Source organism: Muntiacus reevesi, chromosome X (assembly GCF_963930625.1).
Source record: "Muntiacus reevesi chromosome X, mMunRee1.1, whole genome shotgun sequence".
NCBI lineage: Eukaryota > Metazoa > Chordata > Mammalia > Artiodactyla > Cervidae > Muntiacus > Muntiacus reevesi.
Window position 1 is genome coordinate 104,304,296 of NC_089271.1, and position 21,377 is coordinate 104,325,672.

At 43.1% G+C, this 21,377-nt stretch overlaps 1 protein-coding gene across 1 annotated transcript in view; it reads left to right on the plus strand.

Moving 5' to 3' along the window:
• TMEM185A (transmembrane protein 185A) overlaps positions 1-21,306 on the plus strand; it is a 40,863-nt gene extending 19,557 nt beyond the window's left edge. The window contains exons 2-7 of the mRNA XM_065915468.1: positions 7,634-7,810; positions 10,151-10,358; positions 14,428-14,511; positions 17,754-17,930; positions 18,425-18,548; positions 19,704-21,306. Of these exons, the coding sequence (XP_065771540.1) occupies positions 7,634-7,810; positions 10,151-10,358; positions 14,428-14,511; positions 17,754-17,930; positions 18,425-18,548; positions 19,704-19,948 (1,015 nt within the window). The 3' untranslated portion in view covers positions 19,949-21,306. The remainder of the gene's footprint in view (positions 1-7,633; positions 7,811-10,150; positions 10,359-14,427; positions 14,512-17,753; positions 17,931-18,424; positions 18,549-19,703) is intronic.
• The last annotated feature ends 71 nt before the right edge of the window (positions 21,307-21,377 follow it).

Below are 21,377 nucleotides of genomic sequence, written 5' to 3' on the forward strand. Positions count from 1 at the left end.
TATGTATGGGTATGTTTTTGGACTCTATTCTATTCTCTGGGTTTCTCCTGATGTTAATACTGCATTTTCTTGATTACTGTAGCTCTATAGTTAAGTCATGAAAGCATGCCGAATAAGCACATAGTATAGTTTCTCCAACTTTGTTCTCTATCATAATTGTTCTGCCCATTTGAAGTCTTTTGCATTTTCATATAATTTTTAGAATTAGTATGTTAATTTCTCCAGGAGAGGCTGCCTGGATTTTCATTGGGATTGCATTGAATCTTTTTTCCTGTATATTTATAGCAGCTTTAATCATAATTGGCAAAACTTGGAAGCAACCAAGATGTCCCTTGATGGATATATGTGTAAATAAACTGGTGCATCTAATGGAATATTGTTTAGCACTAAAAGGAAATGAGCTATCAAGCCTTGAAAAGACTTGGTGGAACCTTAAACGCATACAGGCATACTTTGTTTTATTGTGCTTTGCTTTATTGCCCTTTTCAGATATTGCATGTATTTTTTTCTTGCAGTTTTATTGAAACATAGGCGACATACAGCACTGTCTTAGTTTAGGGTGTACGGCATAATTATTTGACTTACATACCTCATGAAATTATTACCACAATAAGTTTAGTGAACATTAATCATCTCATATACAAAAATAAAAGATAAAAATATTTTTCATTGTGATGAGAACTCTTAGGGTTTACTCTCAACAACTTTCATATATAACATACCACAGTGTTAATTACATTTAACATGTTGTAAAATTCCTCTCTAATACTTATAAAGGAATTTTCTATGTTTTGACTACCTTCATCCAACTCCCCCTTGCCCCACCCCAACCTCCAGTAACCACACATCTAATATCTTTTTTTATAGGTTTGTTTGTTTTTGAAGTATAATTCACCTACAGCATTATGTTATTAAATAGTTCCTGTTGTACAGCATAGTGATTTGATATTTCTATATATTTTTAAATGGTCACCACAATGTCTAGTTACCATCTGTCACTATTCAGAGATACTATATTACTTTTGTTTAGCACTAAAAGGAGACTATATTCCCCACAATGTATATTTCATACCCATAGCTTCTTTATTTTGTGGCTGGAGGTTCTACTTCTGAATCTCTTTTACCTAGTTCTCTCCTCCCTTCCTCCCACCTCCTCTGGCAACCACCTGTTTATTCTCTGTACGCATGACTCTGTTTCTGTTTTGTTTATTTCTTTTTCTAGAGTCTACATATAAATGCAGTTACATTATATTTGTCTTTCTCTAACTTATTTCACTAGTATAATGCCCTGTAGTTTCATCCAAGTTGTCACAAATGACAAGATTTCATTATTTTTTGTGGCTGAGTAATATTCCATCACACACACACACACACACATACACACACACACACACACACACACACACACACAGAGTTCCCACATGTTCTTTAAACAGTCATCTCTTCATGGGCACTTAGGTTGCCTGTATATTTTAGCTATTGTAAATAAGGTTGCAGTAAACATAGGGATACATATATCTTTTCGAATTAGTGTTTTTTTTCTCCAGATAAATCAATCCCCAAGAGTTGAATTGCTAGAGCACATGATAGTTCTGTTTTTAAGTTTTTAAGGAACCTCCATACCATTTTTCATAGCGGCTGCAGCAGTTTACATTCTTGCCAACATTGCATGTGGATTCCTTTTTCTTCACATCTTCACCAACACTTGTTATCTGTTGTCCTTTTGATAATAGTCATTCTGACAGATGTCAGATATTATCAAACTAGACTACTTCCTCATACCATATACAGAAATGAACTCAATTTTGATTAACAACTTAAATGTAAGACCCAAAACCATAAAACTTCTCAAAGAAAACATAGGCAGTATGGTCTTTGACATCAGTCTTAGCAATATTTTTTTAATATGTCTCCTCAGGCAGAAGAAACAAAAACATAAATAAGCAAATGGGACTACTTGCATTGACTCTTCAGAATAATGTGATGAGTATGGTAGGCTAAATAATGTCCTTCAAAGATATCTACTTACTAATTCATGGAACCTGTGTATATTACCTTCTCTGGCAAAAAGGTGAATATTACCTTATGTGGCAAAAGATATGATTAAGTTACAGATCTTGAGATGGGAGAATATCCTGCTTTAACAAGGTGGGCTCTAAATACATTCATGGGTTTCCATATAAGAAGGAGGCAGAGGAGACACTATAAAGAGAAGACAATGTGATTGAAGCAGAGAAAGATATTTGAAGATGCTACCCTTCTGATATTAATAATGGAGGAAGGAGCTCAAAGGAATGCAGGGAATGCAGCTCTAGAAACTTGAAAAGGCAAGGAATGGATTCTTTCCTAGTCTCTGGAGAGAGCATGACTCTGCTGATACCTTAGTTTTAACCTGCTACTGCTACTGCTAAGTCACTTCAGTCGTGTCCGACTCTGTGCGAACCCATCCCTGGGATTCTCCAGGCTAGAATACTGGAGTGGGTTGCCATTTCCTTCTCCAATGCATAAAAGTGAAAAGTGAAAGTGAAGTCGCTCAGTGATGTCTGACTCTTCGCGACCCCATGGACTGCAGTCTACCAGGCTCCTCCATCCATGGGATTTTCCAGGCAAGAGTACTGGAGTGGGGTGCCATTGTCTTCTCTAGTTTTAACCTAGTGAACCCCATTTTGGACCTTTAGCCTGCAGAACTATAAGAGAATAAATGTGTGTTGTTTTAAACCATCATGTTCATGGTAATTTGTTATAGCAACCATAGGAAATGAATAGAGGATATAAATTTTAACAGTATTGAATTTTTTAATCTGTAAAAATTGTGGATCTCTCCATTTGTTTAGATCTTTAATTTTAAGACTTCTCAGGTAGTGCTAGTGGTAAAGAACTCTCCTGCCAGTGCAGGAGACGTGAGAGACACAGGTTCAATCCCTGGGTGGGGAAGATCCCCTGGAGAAGGAAATGGCAACTCACTCCAGTATTCTTGCCTGGGAAATCCCATGGACAGAGGAGCCTGACAGGCTGCAGTCCATGGGGTCACAAAGAGTCAGATATGACTGAAGCAACTTAGCAAAGCTACAAAATTTTTTCGGCAGTGTTTGTTAGGTTTCTGAATCTAAGTCTTGCAGATATTTTGTTAAATTTGTCTCTAGGTATTTCATACTTTGATACTGTTGTAAATGGTGGTTTTTTCATAATCTTTTGATTTTAAATATTGTTTATAGGAAATTTGCAGTAAATTACAGTTTTTAAAAATCTGTGTCCATTTTCTCATTGCTAGCATATAGAAATGCAGTAAATGTTTTCATTTATTTACCTTGTATCCTGCAACTTTACTAAATTCACTAATTAGGTTTAGTAGCTTTTTTGGTCGAGTACTTAGGATTTTCTACATAGTCACATTGTCTGCAAATATTAGATTTACTTCTTCTTTATCCTTTTTATTTCTTTTCTTGTATTATATTTGTGGCTAGGGCTTCCAGTGCAGTGTTGAATAGTTGTATTGAAGTGGACCTACTTCTTGTTTACTGTCTTAGGGGCAAAGTATTTTTAGTCTTTCACCATTAAGCATTTTAACTAGGTTTTTTATAAATGTGAAAGTCGCTCAGGCATGTCCTACTCTTTGCACCCCATGGACTATAGTCCATGGAATTCTCCAGGTCAGAATACTAGAGTGGGTAGCCGTTCCTTTCTCCAGGGGATCTTCCCAACCCAGGAATTGAACCTAGGTCTTCTTCATTGCAGGCAGATTCTGTACCAGCTGAGCCACCAGGGAAGTCCAAGTCCAAAGGCCCAGAGCCCTTGGCAGCAGACACTGAAGGAGACTGTGTCAGGTTTTTTCTAGATACTCCTCTATTCCTAATTTGCTTAGAGCTTTTATCTTGGATGAGTAGTGAGTTATGTCAAATGTTTCCCCTGGAACTATTGAAATAATCATATGACTTTTCTCTTTCATTCTATTGATACAGTGAATTACATTGATTTCGAATGTTAAGCCAAACTTGAAGTCCTGGCTAAAGTACACTTAGTCATAATGCAGTATTCTTTCTATATAATGTTGGATTCAATTTCATGTTTTTTAGGGGTTTTGCATCTGTCTTTCATGAAGGATGCTGGTTTGTAGTTTTATTTCTTGGTCAGGTTTGAGTATCAGGGTAATGCTACTAGCTTCATAAAATAAATTGGGAAATGTTCCTCTCTCATCTATTTCTGCAAGAATTTGTGAAAAATTGGTACTATTTCTTCCATATGTGTTTGGTAAATTTTGTCTGGGCCTGACATTTTTTTGTGAGACTGGTTCTAACTACAGTTTCTGTTGTATTTTAAATAGATAAAAGAATTTGAAAGTATTTCTTCTTTTGTGAATTTTAATAATTAATTATTTCAAGAAATTTGCTTGCTTGAAGCTGTTCATAATATCCACTTTTAATGCCTGTAGGATTTGTCATGATGTCCCTGCTTTAATTCCTGATATTAGTAATTCATGTCTACTGTTTTTTTCCTGATCACTCTAGCTATTGAAAGGTTGTTGCTGGCCCACGAAAAGACACCAGGATTCTTGGCCTCTGGAGGAGAAGAATTCAATCCAGGGCCAGAGATGAGGCTTGATCGCTCAGAACTTTTGTGTGATAAAGTTTTATTAAAGTATAAAGAAGATAGAGAAAGCTTCTGACATATGCATCAGAAGGGGGCAGAAAGAGTACCCTCCTGCTAGTCTTCAGCTGGATGTTATATAGTCACTCAGTTGTGTCCAACTCTTTGTGACCCCATGAATCACAGCACGCCAGGCCTCCCTGTCCATCACCAACTCCCGGAGTGTACTCAAACTCATGTCCATCGAGTCAGTGATACCATCCAGCCATCTCATCCTCTGTCGTCCCCTTCTCCTCCTGCCCCCAATCCCTCCCAGCATCAGGGTCTTTTCCAGTGAGTCAACTCTTCACATGAGGTGGCCAAAGTATTGGAGTTTCAGCTTCAGCATCAGTCCTTCCAGTGAACACCCAGGATTGATCTCCTTTAGGATGGACTGGTTTGATCTCCTTGCAGTCCAAGGGTCTCTCAAGAGTCTTCTCCAGCACCATAGTTCAAAAGCATCAATTTTTCAGCGCTCAGCTTTCTTCACAGTCCAACTTTCACATCCATACATGACCACTGGAAAAACCAGAGCCTTGACTAGATGGACCTTTGTTGGCAAAGTAATGTCTCTGCTTTTTAATATGCTATCTAGGTTGGTGATAACTTTCCTTGCAAGGAGTAAGCGTCTTTTAATTTCATGGCTGCAATCACCATCTGCAATGATTTTGGAGCCCAAAGTCACTAGCAGTCTGTTAATAAGAGAAAGGAATGTCTTAAAACTCAAAATGGCACTAGGCCCCTCATCCATAAGATGTATTTTGGGATAATCTTGGCACCAGACAATTCATCCTGGGCCATTAAATGATTGACTTGAATCTTGTAGAAGGGCAGATTACCATACAAATAGTTTCCTTTACATAGATTAGGGGAACAATATCTGAGTATAACATAATGGTTTGTCAAGTAAGTTCTGAGCCATTAGGCAGAACTTGAAGATGGAGTCTGGGGTAAATGCATAGTACATTAACATAGCTTAAGCCAAACATTTCCATAAGAAAAATGCATTGGTTAACTCAAGGCTTGAAAATAGTTAACTTCAGGTGAAACCAAGTGTCATTATGGCAACACAGTATTTTAAGAGAAACCTTTTAAATTTGTATAGAGAAGAAAAAAAATAAATATCACTAGTTTGTTTCCTCCTGCTGCTTAAGAGAGATAAAAATGTCTGACACTTGCAGCCTATTTCCTCCATTTGGAGACCCCTGGCCTTCCTGCCTGTTACCCTGTCACTATCAGCTCAGTTCAGTCATTCAGTCGTGTCCAACTCTTTGCAACCCCATGGACTGCAGCACACTAGGCTTCCCTGTCCATCACCAACTCCAGGAGCCTTCACAAATTCATGTCCATTGAGTTGGTGGTGCCATTCAACCACCTCATCCTCTGTCGTCCCCTTCTCCTCCTGCCTTCAATCGTTCCCAGCATCAGGGTCTTTTCCAGTGAGTCAGTTCTTCATATCAGGTGGCCAAAGTATTGGAGTTTCAGCTTCAGCATCAGTCCTTCCAAAGAATACTCAGGACTGATTTCCTATAGGATGGACTGGTTGGATCTCCTTGCAGTCCAAGGAACTCTCAAGAGTCTTCTCCAATACCACAGTTCAAAAGCATAAATTCTTTGGTGCTCAACTTTCTTTATAGTCCAACTCTCACATCCATACATGACTACTAGACAAACCATAGCTTTGACTAGATGGACCTTTGTCAGCAAAGTAATGTCTCTGCTTTTTTTTTTTTTTTTATCTTTTCAAAGAACCAGCTTTTAATTTCATTGATTTTTCTCCAACATCTTTCTTATGTAGTTCATTGATATTTGTGTATATATTTATTATTGAGTTCCATTCATTTTTTAAAAATTTCCTTCTCTTTCTAGTTTCTTAAGGTGGATCATAGATTGTTGATTTGAGATCTTTTCTACTAAGCATTGGGTCAGGAAGATCTCCTGAAGTAGGAAATGGCAACCTGCTCCAGTATTCTTGCCTGGAGAATTCCATGGATGGAGGAGCCTGGTGGACTACAGTTCATGGGGTCGCAAAGAGTTGGACATGACTCTGCAACTTTCACACACACACAGAATATTTACATTTGATGTAATTGACAATAGGGTTAGATTTTAACTGCCTTCTTACTGCATTCTGGAATTTGCCTCCAGGCAGTAAGCTGGGGCATTGATAGAGTTTATTTCCTTTTTTTAAAAATTTCTTTCTGCCATCATGATCCTTCACTGCCTGTTGCCCAGTGTTTAAAAACTGTTGTTTCATATATTTCATCCAGTTTCTTTTTAAGGTGGGATGTTTAACTCCATTCCTCTTATTCTATCAAAGTTGTAAGTAGAAGTCCTTAACAATGTAATTTCTAATTAATGTTTTAAAACATCCTCTTCATGAAGTCTGTTTTATGTAAAATATGAGTGTATCTATGTGTATAATTCAGTCACCAAAAGACTAACGCATGGATTAAAATATTACTGTATATGAATATGGCAGGTGGCTACTTTTTAAAAAATAGAATCAAATAATTAGTGACAGAACTTGACCATATCTTGAACTGTCAGCTTTTTTCAGTCTCCATGTCTTGATGGCTAGTTCTTTCTGCTTGGAATGCTTCCTCATCTCATATCCTTTCCTGCCTGGTAGCTTTCCATGTGTCCTCCAGACCAGCTTCAGGCTTATCACTTCTGTGCTTCCCAGTCCCCCCAGGCAGAATCCATGTTTCCTCTGTGGGCTGCCATCACATTCTACCCATAGAATCATTCTGACATATGCATGTTATATATGTTTCTGTATGGACTTCTCTTACCAGGAAGCCCTGGAAAGCAGGGAACTTGTTTTAGTCTTCTTTATATTTCTCCTATTCTCTAACAACAGTATGTTTTCTACATAGAATTTTCAATATATGATTATTGAATTGGTGATTCTTTTCACATGCTAAAAAGTAATGCTGTTATCATGCCTCATTTTAATATCACCTATTTGTAATGTGAATCTTCTTTAATTGTTTTGTTTTTCTTCTAGTAAATTCCTCATCTATGCCTGTCTACTGCTGTTCTCTGTGTTGCTGGCCCTTCGTCTAGATGGCATCATTCAGTGGAGTTACTGGGCTGTTTTTGCTCCAATATGGCTGTGGAAGTTAATGGTCATTGTTGGAGCCTCAGTTGGAACTGGAGTCTGGGCACGAAATCCCCAGTATCGGTAATACTGCTTTATAAAACCTGTTGGTCTCTACACTGGGCAGGTGCAGGGGGGATTATCTTGTTTTTCACTTCTCATAAAGTAAGGAGTATTTTCTTTTCTACCTGTCAGAGGTTTTAGAAGAGTTATAAGCAAGCTCATTTCTGTTCTAAGTTTATTAAAAATTAAGTGTTTGATAGCCATTGTTAAACAAAAGCACTGTTATTTTAGGTACTTAAGTTCCTAGCCAGCCCACAAAAGCTTATGTAATCTAAAATTCATCCAAAATATAGAACTGTTACACCATGCTAGACAAGGAAGTATGGAACCATCATGTTTGTAGGAGCAGTTCTACAAATCAAAGTTCTAGTTTTGGCCATCAGGGGTATATCCTTCTCCATTAATTCCTGGAACTGGGTCTGCCCTTACCCAATCTCCTAGTCCTGGGATTTTAGGCCTATTAGTGGTGTGGGAGAAGCAGCTTGGCCAGGACACAGTGAGGCCCTGAGACTGGAAAAGATGAGACCCAGATGCTGTGAAGGAGAATAGCTTCTGGCTATTTCTGACTCCTGGGGGCCAGGAAGAGGTGCACTCTTATACTTCACCCCTTCCCCTCACACCTTCTTGGATGCCTCAGTGGGTCCAAGTTCCTGTCATGGGCTTAACTCCAGTGCACACCCTGCTGCTGCTGCTGGGGCCCACAAGAGTCTCTCTGCTCTCCCTTGCAAAGTCTGCCACTTTGGAAAGGAAAAGGGGAGACTTGGGAGGGCTATTCTAAACCATCACCAGGCAGATAAGGAGTGACAGTGCCCAGTAGGCAGGTGGGGAGAGAAGAGGGGGACACATGCAGCTGCTCATATGAGGAGAGTGTATAAGTTGGGACCATCTCAACTTGTTTAAATCTTCATTATGAACTTTAAAAATAAGATTTAGATCATCTAAAATATCTTACCATATATGTACCTAAGAACTTGAAAATAGCCACACAGAGAGCCTTAGCAGATGGGGGACTTAGATTTTTTAAAATTCTTAGATTCTTAGATTTTTTTTTAAGATTACATGTGTGGCCACAGATCTTTTTTTTTATGAGATATTTTCAGATATCTAATGTTTGCTCATTCTCTGCTGCCCCCTTCTCCTTTTGCCTTTAATCTTTCCCAGCATCAGGGTCTTTTCTAATGAGTCAGTTAAATAGCATCACCAACTCAATGGACATAAGTTAGAGCAAACTCCAGTATATAGTAAGGGATAGAGGAGCCTGGCATGCTGCAGTCCATAGGGTCACAAAGAGTCAGACATGACTTAGTGACTTAACAACAACCTTTGCTACTCAAAAAATGAAAAGTGAAATTGCTAAACAGTTTAAGTTCCACTAGTTGTTTAGAAACTATTTGACCTGGTTTAAGATACCTTTCAAGATTCCCTTAAGAAAAGGAATTGTATGTGTGTAGTTGAATGTCCTGAATGTATAGACATGGTCATTCTAGCATCAACATTGTCCAGTGGAACATTGTTGGGTCTTACAGAATATAACTTCTGATCTCATTTTCTCTGTGTCCTAAAGCCACACCAACGTGATGCATCACAAATGTTCACCTGTATGTTGAATTAGGTGCATTGTTTGCCTTGCAGATGCATTTTTAACCATTTTCCTGATTAGTGGCCTTATTATTTTTTAATTGTTACCCTATTAAGTCCATGCATGATCCATAAGCAGCTTAAACTGATTTAAAGAATAGCTTTAATGGTTCTTCTTTAGCATCTGCAGGTGTTAGTTTATCCTAATGGAATAGGAAGGAAAATAACATTCATAATTTTATTTGCATTTTAAAATAGCACCTAACAACAGTTGCTATATTTTCTTGAAATATAACAGACACTTATGCAATAAAACTATAGAGTTTTTTATTGTATTGCATGAAATGTAATTTACATAGTTTTTAATTCTTTGAGAGACGGGATCATGAGATTTAAGGGATATGTGTCAGCTGTTAGCAGTAGAAGCAGTAGCTTAAATAATCTTGGAAGTAGTTGAATTTAAATTTATGAACAAAAGTGTTAATGTACACTGTCAGGAAATAACAACTGTGGTATTGCTTCTGAGAATATTCAGTTAAAACTCCTAAGTCTGGTTTGGTTGTAAGTGTTCATTTCTTGTTATGTAGTAGTTCTTTGATGTATGAAAGATTGCCCCTTAAAGAGGAATGTTAATTTAGCTTTCTACCTGATCTTCCTTTGCCTTTTGTCAGATTTACAAATACAATCCAGAGTATCCATGTAAGTTTGTGTGCTGGGCTGCTTGCTCGCTGTGGAGATTCTGAACTGAGGATGTTTTTTTCTTCTTCTTCTGTCCCTCTTTAGAGCAGAAGGGGAAACGTGTGTGGAGTTCAAAGCCATGCTAATTGCAGTGGGCATCCACTTGCTGCTGCTGATGTTTGAAGTGCTGGTGTGCGACAGGATTGAGAGAGGCAGCCACTTCTGGCTCCTGGTCTTCATGCCGCTCTTCTTCGTTTCCCCCGTGTCTGTGGCAGCTTGTGTTTGGGGCTTTCGCCATGACAGGTCGCTGGAGGTGAGATTTCATACATTTAGGAAGGTTTTAAAAATCAGAATCTTTTGATCAGTTACCGTGATAGAAGAGGTTGATCACTAATGCTAGGTCGTGGTATATAAGGAAATGAAAGACAATGGAAATAGTCGTGTTTCTCTTTCTTGACTTAAACATTGGTTTTTCACTCAGGCCATCAGGCTTCTTCCTGCTTCATGTCTTTCCCTGTCCACCTGGATCAGCCAGCTTCTCCTGAGAAACAGGCCCAATAGGATAGATGCAGATGGAGATGTAGATGCAGATATGTAGATAGGTGTTCACATAGGAGGCTTATTGGAAGGTGCTGGCTCACGTGCTTATGGGGGCTGGAGATTCAGCAGGATTGCTCCCTCTCCAGGAAACCATGGTCTTTGCTCCTAAGGCCCTTTAGCTGATTGGATGAGATCTAGCCATACCATCGAGGGGAATCTCCTTTAGTTAAAGTCAGTACCCTCACAGCAATACCTAGACTATTTTTTGATTAAATGACCAAGTACTACAGCCACACTACCTGCTTTGGCACTGCACCACCACCACCCCACCCCCGTGTCCTGCAGCCTCATCTGGAGGCCTTTGGAACCCTCATCTAGCTGACCACTGTGCAGCTCCTGACACTCTGGGTCCCTACACCAATCTAGCTACCTCAGCCTGTATTCAGCTTCTTCACTGAATTCTTCTTCCATCTATTCCTCACAAGTCGCTGTTTCTTAGGATCCTCAGTTCAGGCACTCAGTTGTGTCTGACTCTTTGCAACCCCATAAACTGCAGCATGCCAGGCTTCCCTGTCCATCACCAACTCCCAGAGCTTGCTCAAACTCATGTCCATCGAGTCAGTGATGCCATTCAACCATCTCATCCTCTGTCATCCCCTCCTGCCTTCAATCTTTCCCAACATCAGGACCCTAACCTTGGGCATTTTCTGTCCTCCCTGTGCACACTTCCTCTGAATGATCTTGTTCACACTTCCTGCCTCCACTGCCACTTCTGTATTTTCACTTCCTGAATCTGCATTTCTCAACTCTGATTTCCATACGAGCTCCAGGCTCCTACCTCACTTCCCCCAAATTGTATTCCCCGTATTTGTTGAAGGTACCATTTCCAGCCAGTCACACTTACCTTTCCACCTTATGCCTCTCTTGCTTCACATTCTTTTCTATTATCTGAGCAAATGAAGTAACAATACCACGGTTTAAAAATCATTTGTATATTAAACAAAATCACTGACATTAAACTTTCTAGATTTTGCCTATTTGGGGCAGTGTTTCTCAGTGGGGGCTGGATATGCTGTTGGCCTTTGGGATAGGAAATGTCTTCTTGAGCAGGACTGTCCCCTGCATTTCAGGTCACTTACTGCTGATGTCTGCCTAGTAAGCACTAGTGGATGTGCTCCCGCAGGTTACTGTCACATCCAGTAGGTTCTGTGCACATTTCCTAACTCCTCCCCAGGCAAGCAGCATTATCCAGGTTGAAAAGCACTGAGAAAGTTATGTAAATACTGTTGGATGGGAGCTGAGGAAGAGGTTAAAGAAAACTAAAAATTTGGAACTTTGTTTCTTAGAAAATGAAAGCATATACCAGGGCTACAACTATACTAGGCATAAAACCATATTTTCCTAATGCAGAGTTCTAGAAAATATGTCGCTCATAGGGTCACACTCTTGGCAATCTACCTGCAAGAAGAAACCCATGTGCCAAGACTTGAGCCCCCTCTTGGTTCTTGTGTCCCAGGAAGAGGAGTACTCATTGGCTAGGGGTTAGTGGGCCTAGGCTCCCCCAGGGTCATGCAGGAGGAGTCAGGGTGTGGCAGGGTGCCCTGTGCAGGTAGGAAAGGGGATGGTATTTTTCAGGCAGAGGAAGTAACACATAAGAAGCCATAGACGTAGAAGAAAGTGTGTTATGTTGAGTGAACCAGTGGCTCAGATTTGACTGGAACACAGTTTTGCAAGATGCAGAGAGTCCTGGAGATGGAAAGTGGTGATGGTTTCATAGCCATAGTCATACAGTAGTAATATGAATATACTTAATACTGTTAAACTGTACCCTTAAAGAGAATTAAGATGGTAAGTTTTACATTATTTGTATTTTTCCACAAAAAATGCCTGGAGCATAAAGTGTAAATGAAGGAACTAGGGAGAAGTGGGGAGGCTGTAGAGAGGGATTGGGCTGGCTAAGGGCCAGTCCTTAGTCTTCAAGGCGGTGCCCAGCTGCCCAGGGCATCACAGGGCACCATGGGATATTGGGCATTTTTGAGGGAGAAGCAGTGATCCCTGACATCTGTGGGGACACATGGTGAACTACTAGCTCCACATAGTTTGGATTTGTTAGGTCACACTACATTCATTTCAGTGGTGTCATAGAAGAGTCTAGGATGTTGACTTTCTCTGTGATGAAGGCAGTGCTGTGCAAAAATCTACAGGGGGCTACGTAGGATCTAATGACTTTAGTCATTACTGCATGTAATGTAGGATCTAATGACTTTAGATCTAATGACTTAAGTCAGTGGAACCATTCAATGCTTCTTTTGGCCCATAGGCCTTGGAAGGAATGGCTGAATCACTAACTGCCCAGGGAACTGGGAGCTTTGGGGCAGCCCTGGGCCAGGTTGGGTAGTGTCCTGTGATTTTCGTTCTGTGGGTGGTGGTGAGCTGTTGAAGAGCAGCAAGTGCTGGAGCCAGCAGGAGGGCCACCTGTGGGGCACTGGGACAGAGACTGGACTAGGGACCCTAGAGAAGTCTGCATGGTGGAGGACACAGGCAGTGACTGAGCCTAGAGCATGGGGAAGGGAATGCAGCTGTGCGCCCGTGTCCTGACTTGGGGAATCCAGGCTGTGGTGGCTCCGGTGAGACAGGAGGCTGTGGGAAGCTATGGCACAGGGTGAAGGAGGCCAGGTGTGGGGAATGATCGACTCCCTAGGGGATGGCCTTCAACTGAAGTGCCTCAGGGAGAGCCAACTCTGGGCCCTGGCAGGAAGGCTGCAGTGGAGACGGAGGTTGCAGAAGTGAGCAGGAGGAGGGTGTGCCTGCCAGGGGTGTGGAGGCTGGCTCTGCTTGCCACCCAGAACGGAGCAACGGAGTCAAGAAAGCATGCATGTTTGTGTCTGTGTCTCTTTAGTAGGTAGAGAAGGCAGACTTCAGGGGCCATCACCATTTAAAGACAGGAAAAGGCACCTGACAGGGAAGTTTCAGAGACCAGTAGATTGGCGAGATGACACACTGGGTTCCTCAACGAGGGAAGAGTGGTGGACAGTGTCACTTGGTGTGGCAGCACCCAGTTGGGTGCCAGTGTCCTCAAGGCTGCAGAAGTGACTGGGGACCTGGAGGAAAGCAATTTCCAGATGGTTGCGGGGACCGAGGCCAGTGCACAGTGGACCCTGGAGCTTGGAGTGGCAGGGGAGGCCATGGAGACTCGAGTGTCCATGGTGTCTCACAAAGCTCTGTGGTGATGGAAAGAAAGAACTAGGGCTGGTAGGGTTACTGGATCAAGAGAAGTGTGGGTTCATTTGGTCTTGGGGTTATTTTGTGTCTAATGGAGATGAGTTGAACATGTGCTTGCAGGAAGGATCCATGGTATGGTGGGGTTCAAGATGCAGTAAAGCATCCACAAGTGGCATCTTGATGTGACAAGGTCCCCCAGGATCCAGAAAGGAAAGTGTGGGGTGCAGGCAGAGTCCCAACACAAGAAGAAGGCAGGACAGTGATGGTTAGGAACCATCCTAACATAGATGCATGTGGTCAGGGGCAGGAAGGGAGCTGGGGGTTCCAGCAAAGACTGCCTCTAGATTGCAAGCCTGGAAACAGGTGACCGCATGGATGAGCTTAAAGGGCCAAGCAGCCACCGAGAGCAGAGAGGACAGGACACAAGGCTAGGGCCAGGCTTCTCCTTGGCACAGCACTGCTTTACTCCTCTCTGCTGAAAATCAGGAGGTTCCAAGTGTGATGTAATAAAACTTGTGCTGCATTATAATTTGCATTGCCTTTTTAAAATGTTAACCAAACAGCTGTTGTATTGAATACAACTGTTACTTTGTTTAATTGATTCTTCTCTTCATTTTTAGTTAGAAATCCTGTGTTCTGTCAACATTCTCCAGTTTATATTCATTGCCTTAAGACTGGACAAGATCATTCACTGGCCCTGGCTTGTATGTAACTTTTTAAATCTTTAAACTTTTTTTTATTATAAAACTCATGTTCATCTTAGAAATCTTGGAAAAGACAGATAAACATAGGTAATAGGATAATAATCACCCATAATCCACTGGCAGATAACATGGTTAGTGGTTTTTGTTTCCTTGTTTGGGGGTTTATTGTTTCATAAGGATAATTGAGATCATACTGCATTTATAATTTGGTATCCTGCTTTGTTGTCCTAATGTTGTGTCATAAACATTTTTCCATGTCAATAAATGCTCTTTATATGCATAACTTTGAAAGTTTAATTGATAACAAAATATTCTTCAAATACATTTACCAGACTGTCCTCTCATTTCTGAATATTGAACTTGTTACCAGTGTTTTTACAATTATAAATCATGCTATAGCATATAATTTTGTGTAGGTAAATCCTTGCCTGTTTTTTTATTGCTTTTTTTTTTTTAGGAAGGACTCCAAAAACAGTATTACTGGCCCAGAGAGTAAGAGCTTTTTGGGATTTTGAAATACAAACTGCATTGCCAACTTCTTTTTCAAAAAAACTGTGCCTCTTTATACTTCTGCCAGGGATGAAGTCTAAGTCACGTTAATGGCCTCTGACTTCCATGAATGGGTGTTTGGTTAAAACTGATTGTGCTTACATAGGTAGGAGAATGGGTGGAGCTATACACACACACACACACACACACACACACACACACACGCGCGCGCGCGTAAATGGCTCCATCCATTCTCGGCAAGCTGCAAATTAGAGACTACAGCACACTTTCAACTAGTAACACATAGTAAGAAGATGAGAGAAAAGGTAGAAGACTTATGTTGCCTCTGTGAGATGAGGTCTTGCCAGGGTATGGGATCCCGTCCCCCACTGCTTGTTGGGTACTTTTGTACACAGGACATTTTCTGTGATGAACATGATTTACCTTTAAAAAAAAAAATAACAAAGGTAAAAAATATACTGAAAAAAAGAAAATACTCATTTGGAGACAAGAAAATAAGGGAATAAAAGATGCCTTTATAGTGAATAAAGATAAGCTCTATCACTTCCTCCTAAAGTCTTTCATAAAACATTCATAATAAAAACTATTGTACAGTCATCCATCTTACAGCTTCAGGGTTCTGTATCTATAGAATGGTAGTTGGGCTCAGAGCTTTCTCTTATGCCATGGCGGACACAAATCCGAGTAAGACCACAATTTGAGTGTAAGATACAATCAGAAAAAAAAAGATTAGGAAAAACTGTGCATGTTTTCTATAAATAAAGGAATTTTTCCTGCCCCAGTGCTGTGCAAGTTATAGCAGATGAAACAGCCTGACTGCAGGTTTCCCAGTGTTCAAGAGAAGCCCAGTGAGGCTGCTCACTGACATTCTACCCATCAGGGCCAGGCCGCTGTGTCTGACCCCAGATGTGCTTTAGGAGGAAGACCACAGCAAACCTCCAGGCAGGAAGTCCAGCCTCTTCAGGAGATGAGCTTAAGTCCTACGTCTAAAAATAAAATGTGAAAACCAAAGAACTGTTAGGAGGAGACAGTCTTTGGGATCTGGAGTTAGGTGAAGAGTTCCCAGAAATGATACCAACAACATGGTCCATAAAAGAAGCTCAAGATTAAAGTAATATTAATGAAAAGACATGTTGCAGACAGGAGGAAATACTCATAAAACACATGTGTAACCAAGGACATATATCCAAAGCATCTAAAGAACTCTCAAAACTAAAAACCTCAGCAACCAAATTTTAAAATTGACAGAAGACTTGAACTAACTATTCACAAAGAAGATAGACATATGGTGAATATGCATATGTAAAGGACATCATTACCCACTCATTTCAGTTCAGTTTAGTCATTCAGTCGTGTCCAACTCTTTGTGACCCCATGAATCGCAGCACGCCAGGCCTCCCTATCCATCACCAACTCCTGGAGTCCACTCAAACACTAGGGAAAAGCAAATAAAAACCAGAATGAGGTGCCACAATACCTTCATCAAAATGGCAAAGATAGCCACAGTACCAGGTGTGCTAGGGCAGACCCAAGGGACGAGGACAGTTGCCCATTGCTGGTAGAAAGGCCAAACTGGATAGACGCTCTGGAAAATGTCTTGGCAGTTTCTTATAAAGTTAAACATAGAGTTGCCATGTGACCTAGCAGTGCCAATCCTGGGTGTTTCCCTTGGAGAAATGAAAATGTACAACCACACAAAAACCTGGGCACAATTTTTACAGCAACTTCATTTGCAACAACCCAAAGCAGGATAGCACCCACATTTCCTTCCCAGGGTGAGCAGATAAACAGGCTGGGGTGCATCCATCCAGTGGAACACCGCTCAGCAGTGACCGATAGATACACACAACAGCCTGGAGGCGTCTCAGAGATATCCTGCTGGGTGGGAGAAGGCAGCCTCAGAAGGTGATGTGCTGTATGAGTCCATGTCTCTTGAAGAGACAAAAGTGTTGTGTCAGAGGACAGAGCAGTGGCTCCTGGGGGCTGGGGGAGGGTAAGGTGGTGACACAGCAGAGACAGAACATGAGGGAGTGTGGCATGGTGAGGGAGCTCTCCCCTGTCTCGCCCAAGGCCCCACAGATCTACACATATGTGTATGAACCATCATGGGACTGGCCACCAATGGAAAACAGTCAATTTTACTGTTTCACAACGAAAACAAAGGGGCGACAGAGATACCCAAGGGGCCATTGAGAAGGGGGAAAAGGTCAAACGGAGGGAGCTTGGTGAGGCCCCCGGGACTCATCTTCTGGGCTTATATGGGGGGTGAAATGAAGTCTTTCTCGTATGACAGCAACAGACACAGAACCCGTCTGGGCGAGGCAGCAGGGAAGCCTCCTGGCCTCAATGTGCAAGTTCACGGAGGGCCTGGGTCCCCTGGGCAGCCTGAGTTGCCAGGGAGCATGATCCCCAGCCTCTGGCTACATAACCCCTAGCAGGATGGGCAGTGCCTGGGAAGAGGGGACATGCTCATGAGCTGGGGCGGCCTCACTACCCTTGGCAGGTGGAGGGGAGGTGGGCAGAGTGCAGGCCAGCTGAGTGAGCTCAGGATTCAGGGAAATGGCTGCTCTCCACCCTGAGGGCAGCCCCGGCTGTAGGGATCCCACCAGGAGCAGCGGGTCCTTTTTACACGCTGGCCACATCCAGGTCTGGCACCCACTTACATGCAGAGATCCAGGGTGAAGTCAGCCATGCCTCCCCTAAAGACCTTTCTTCTCTCCTCTTGCCCTCAGGTCGTGTGTGTCCCCCTGTGGATTCTCATGTCCTTTCTGTGTCTGGTGGTCCTCTACTACATCGTGTGGTCCGTCCTATTCCTGCGTTCCATGGATGTGATCGCAGAGCAGAGGAGGACACACATCACCATGGCGCTAAGCTGGATGACCATCGTCGTGCCACTCCTTACTTTCGAGGTAAGCTCTCTGGCAAACTGTGTCTCCCCCAGATGACACCCCATGGGGCTAGGAAGGAGCACAGGACAGTAGAGCTGCCTTTCTTTGGAGGCCTGGAGGCTGGCAGTGGGAAGTGGACCTTTCCAGCTACCAAGCATCTGAATATATTGATTTGTCTTCTAGAAAAAGAAAGTTGGATGTGGTGTTTTGGTATTTGAGCCCTGTGGAGAATTAGAGAGTGGGCACTGTTGACTCCTCCAAAAAAAACACCAGGAAGAGTTTCCCATAACAAGCCAGATGTTGGAAATTTTCTAGGTGGATGGATTCTGCTTCGTCCTGAAGAGCCATGTGAAAGCTCTTCTCATCCTTTCCCCCAGAATGGAGGGTTTCCGTTATTTCCTGTGGTGTGACCTATCCCCCTTAGGAGGCCTGATGAGGGAGGGTAACCTGGCTTCAGACAGGGTCTGTTTTCAGACGCTCCGTCGACAGAACGTTGACTGTTTCTTTTTCCTTAGATCCTGCTTGTTCATAAGCTGGATGGCCACAACGCGTTCTCCTGTATCCCCATATTTGTCCCCCTTTGGCTTTCCTTGATCACTCTGATGGCAACCACCTTTGGACAGAAAGGCGGAAACCACTGTATGTACTTAGTGTTTCAGAAGTTCTTGAATGGTGTTTGTGCACATCTCTGTCTGGTGTGTGGCTATATGGGTGTGTGTGGCCCTGCTCTATGAAAAAACGAACCTGAGGACCCCAATCAAGGAGTTTCCCTGGGAAAGCTGAGACTGGGGAAGACCTGGAGTCTTCCAGGAAAGGGAGCACTGTTAACCCTGTGACTGGATAACTGAGCATGGCGGGCGGCCTCTCTGAGTCCATTCACTGTGACATGGGAAACATTATCCCTTCTAGCCAGGGGCTCCTGAAGATTCAGTGAAAATCCACATCATCTCCCAAACCCTGGACTTCTTCTGGGATCTGTTTCCTCACTCTTGGCAGCATCATTCTTGATATCACTGACTCTCACCAGTGGTGCCTGGCTCGCTCACTCTCACTATCCACTGTGATGATACCTGTTTAGAAGTGCTCTTTGATAAGAGCCTCGCCTCACTAGTCCTTGAGCTCCTTTGCATGTAACCCTAGAGCACACCCTTCTGGAAGCTAATGTGACAAGATGTTGTACCCGAGGAAAGCCAGCTCTGACCTGACAGTTTAGTGGTACCCAGTCAGGAAGAGCAGGCCTTGTAGAAGGAGCTTTGAGGTGGCCCTGTGAGCTCAGGCCACCTCCTGGCCTGAACCAACACATGCCTATTATCTTCCCAGACTCCAAGGGTGACAGAAACCCTTTTCTTGGATGACATTCCTTGTTGCACATGCTTTTCTCCTGGGCCAGGAAGATTGAGTGGTTGACATTATCTAGGTGCCATAGGCATTTGAGATTCACTAGGGCAGTAGGTCTCAAACTGGAGGACCCATCAGAGTCCCAAGACCCCACCCCCACCCCACACACAGAGTTTCTAGTTCAGGAGGTTTGGACCAGGGCCCAAGATCACATCCCTGACAGGCCCCAGGGAGACATCCTGGGGGCTGCCAGTCCAGGACCCCCAGCTACAGAGCCACAGAGCTACAGGGCATCCTTCTGGTCCTTGTTGGTATTGAGGCCTTGCTCAGGCTTCATTCTAAGACATCAGGATAAAGCAGTACATTATACAAGAAAAAACTTATCTTCAGGAAAGAAAAGCAACCTGAGATTCAGGGGAGGCTAGTGTTTGAGAGAGTACATTTCTTCTATTTCAGGGTGGTTTGGGATTCGCAAGGATTTCTGTCAATTTCTGCTTGAAATCTGCCCGTTTTTGAGAGAATATGGAAACATCTCCTATGACCTCCACCATGAAGGTAGCGAGGAAACTGAAGAAACGCCAGTTCCAGAACCTCCTAAGATCGCTCCTATGTTTCGAAAGAAGACCCGGGTGGTTATCACCCAGAGCCCTGGGAAGTACGTCCTCCCACCTCCCAAATTAAATATCGAAATGCCAGATTAGACCATGCTCCCAGGGCAGATCAAGAGTGCACCTGACCCGCCCTCTTTTCCACCTTCTTCTGCCTCTCCGTTCACCCCCTCCCTCCCACCCTGAACTGGAGCTGGAACTGGGTCTCCAGGGACTTCCATCTCATGCCTTGTTTGCACTCAATGCCTACCCAGTGACTCACCACCACGGGACATGTGGCTGGCAGGTGCCTGGAACATGCAGCGTGGTGTGGGGTGCACATCAGCAGCTTTGGACCTGATGGAGGGAGCATATGGAGACAGAGGAAGCGACTCCCTGTGGGCAGGTGCCTTCAGAGCTGGCTTGGGCCTGAGAAGGAGTGGCCACACAGCTGATTTTCTAAGTGTGAAAATTCCCATCAAAAGTGTTATTGAAAAATGTATTATTGAACGAAGCCAGCCTGGCCACCTAGCTCAGAAACTCCAGTTGTGATGTGGTCAGGGGCCCTGACTAGGCCTCAGGCCTCACATGCACCCACACCGCTGTGATTGGCTGTGCTCCTGCCATGCACATCATTTCTCTCTGGGTTTTTACTGACCCCGTTGGTGAGCCCTTTCTAATGGAGTGACTCTGTGCCTGTATAGTATTTATACAAATATTTTAGCGTTGTAATATACCGTGTTAAATCCTAGTTCTGTACAGTATATTCTGTTAAAGTATTTTTTTACAAGCTTGTACTGGAGACATACATGTTCTGTTGCAGAAGTAGAAGCCAGTAGCACCACACCCCTGTCCTGACCACCGGAGTGCTGTCCCCTTCATGGGACAGTGCCATCTCCTCTTCAGTTTCTCCATATACATAGTAGCTCCTGCTGCCAGAACCACCACAGTAAGCAAGAAACAGTTCATACTTTTTCTACCATAACTGGGAACACTGACTTGCAGAGAACCGTAAAGCACGCCTGGAAACTGGAATGCTGGACAAGGGTGCCAAGACTAGGAATGTCCAGCAGGATGTACAGGTTGAGATGTGGGGCTTGTTGTCCATCACATGGTGGGCCTGTGCTTTTAGCTAGGAGCTTGGGGTATAACCAAGAGTCAGAAGGAAAAAAGCAAATGTGATACAAACAAGATGGCCATGAGTAGAAGAGGGTAAAAGGAGCCCTGGCTTTGTCACCCAGGAGCAGGGGAGAGGGGGAGAGAGGGCAGCTGCTACCTTGTGTAAACCGGGCTCCACTGATGTACACTGCACCCACCACTCCATCCTGGCACCAGCCTGGAGCAAGCCTGTGCTATCTGCAGGGGGACACTTGGAATGGTGTTGCCTTTCCTGCTTGGTATGTAACAAATGTAGCCCAGTCCACTCTTTTCCTCCCCTTTAGCTGTTCAATAAACTAGTTCTTCATTTTCCATGTGCACTGTGCAGGTCTTGCTTTAGATGAGGACCAAGATGCTGGGAGTCCTCTCAGCCAGCACAAAAGGG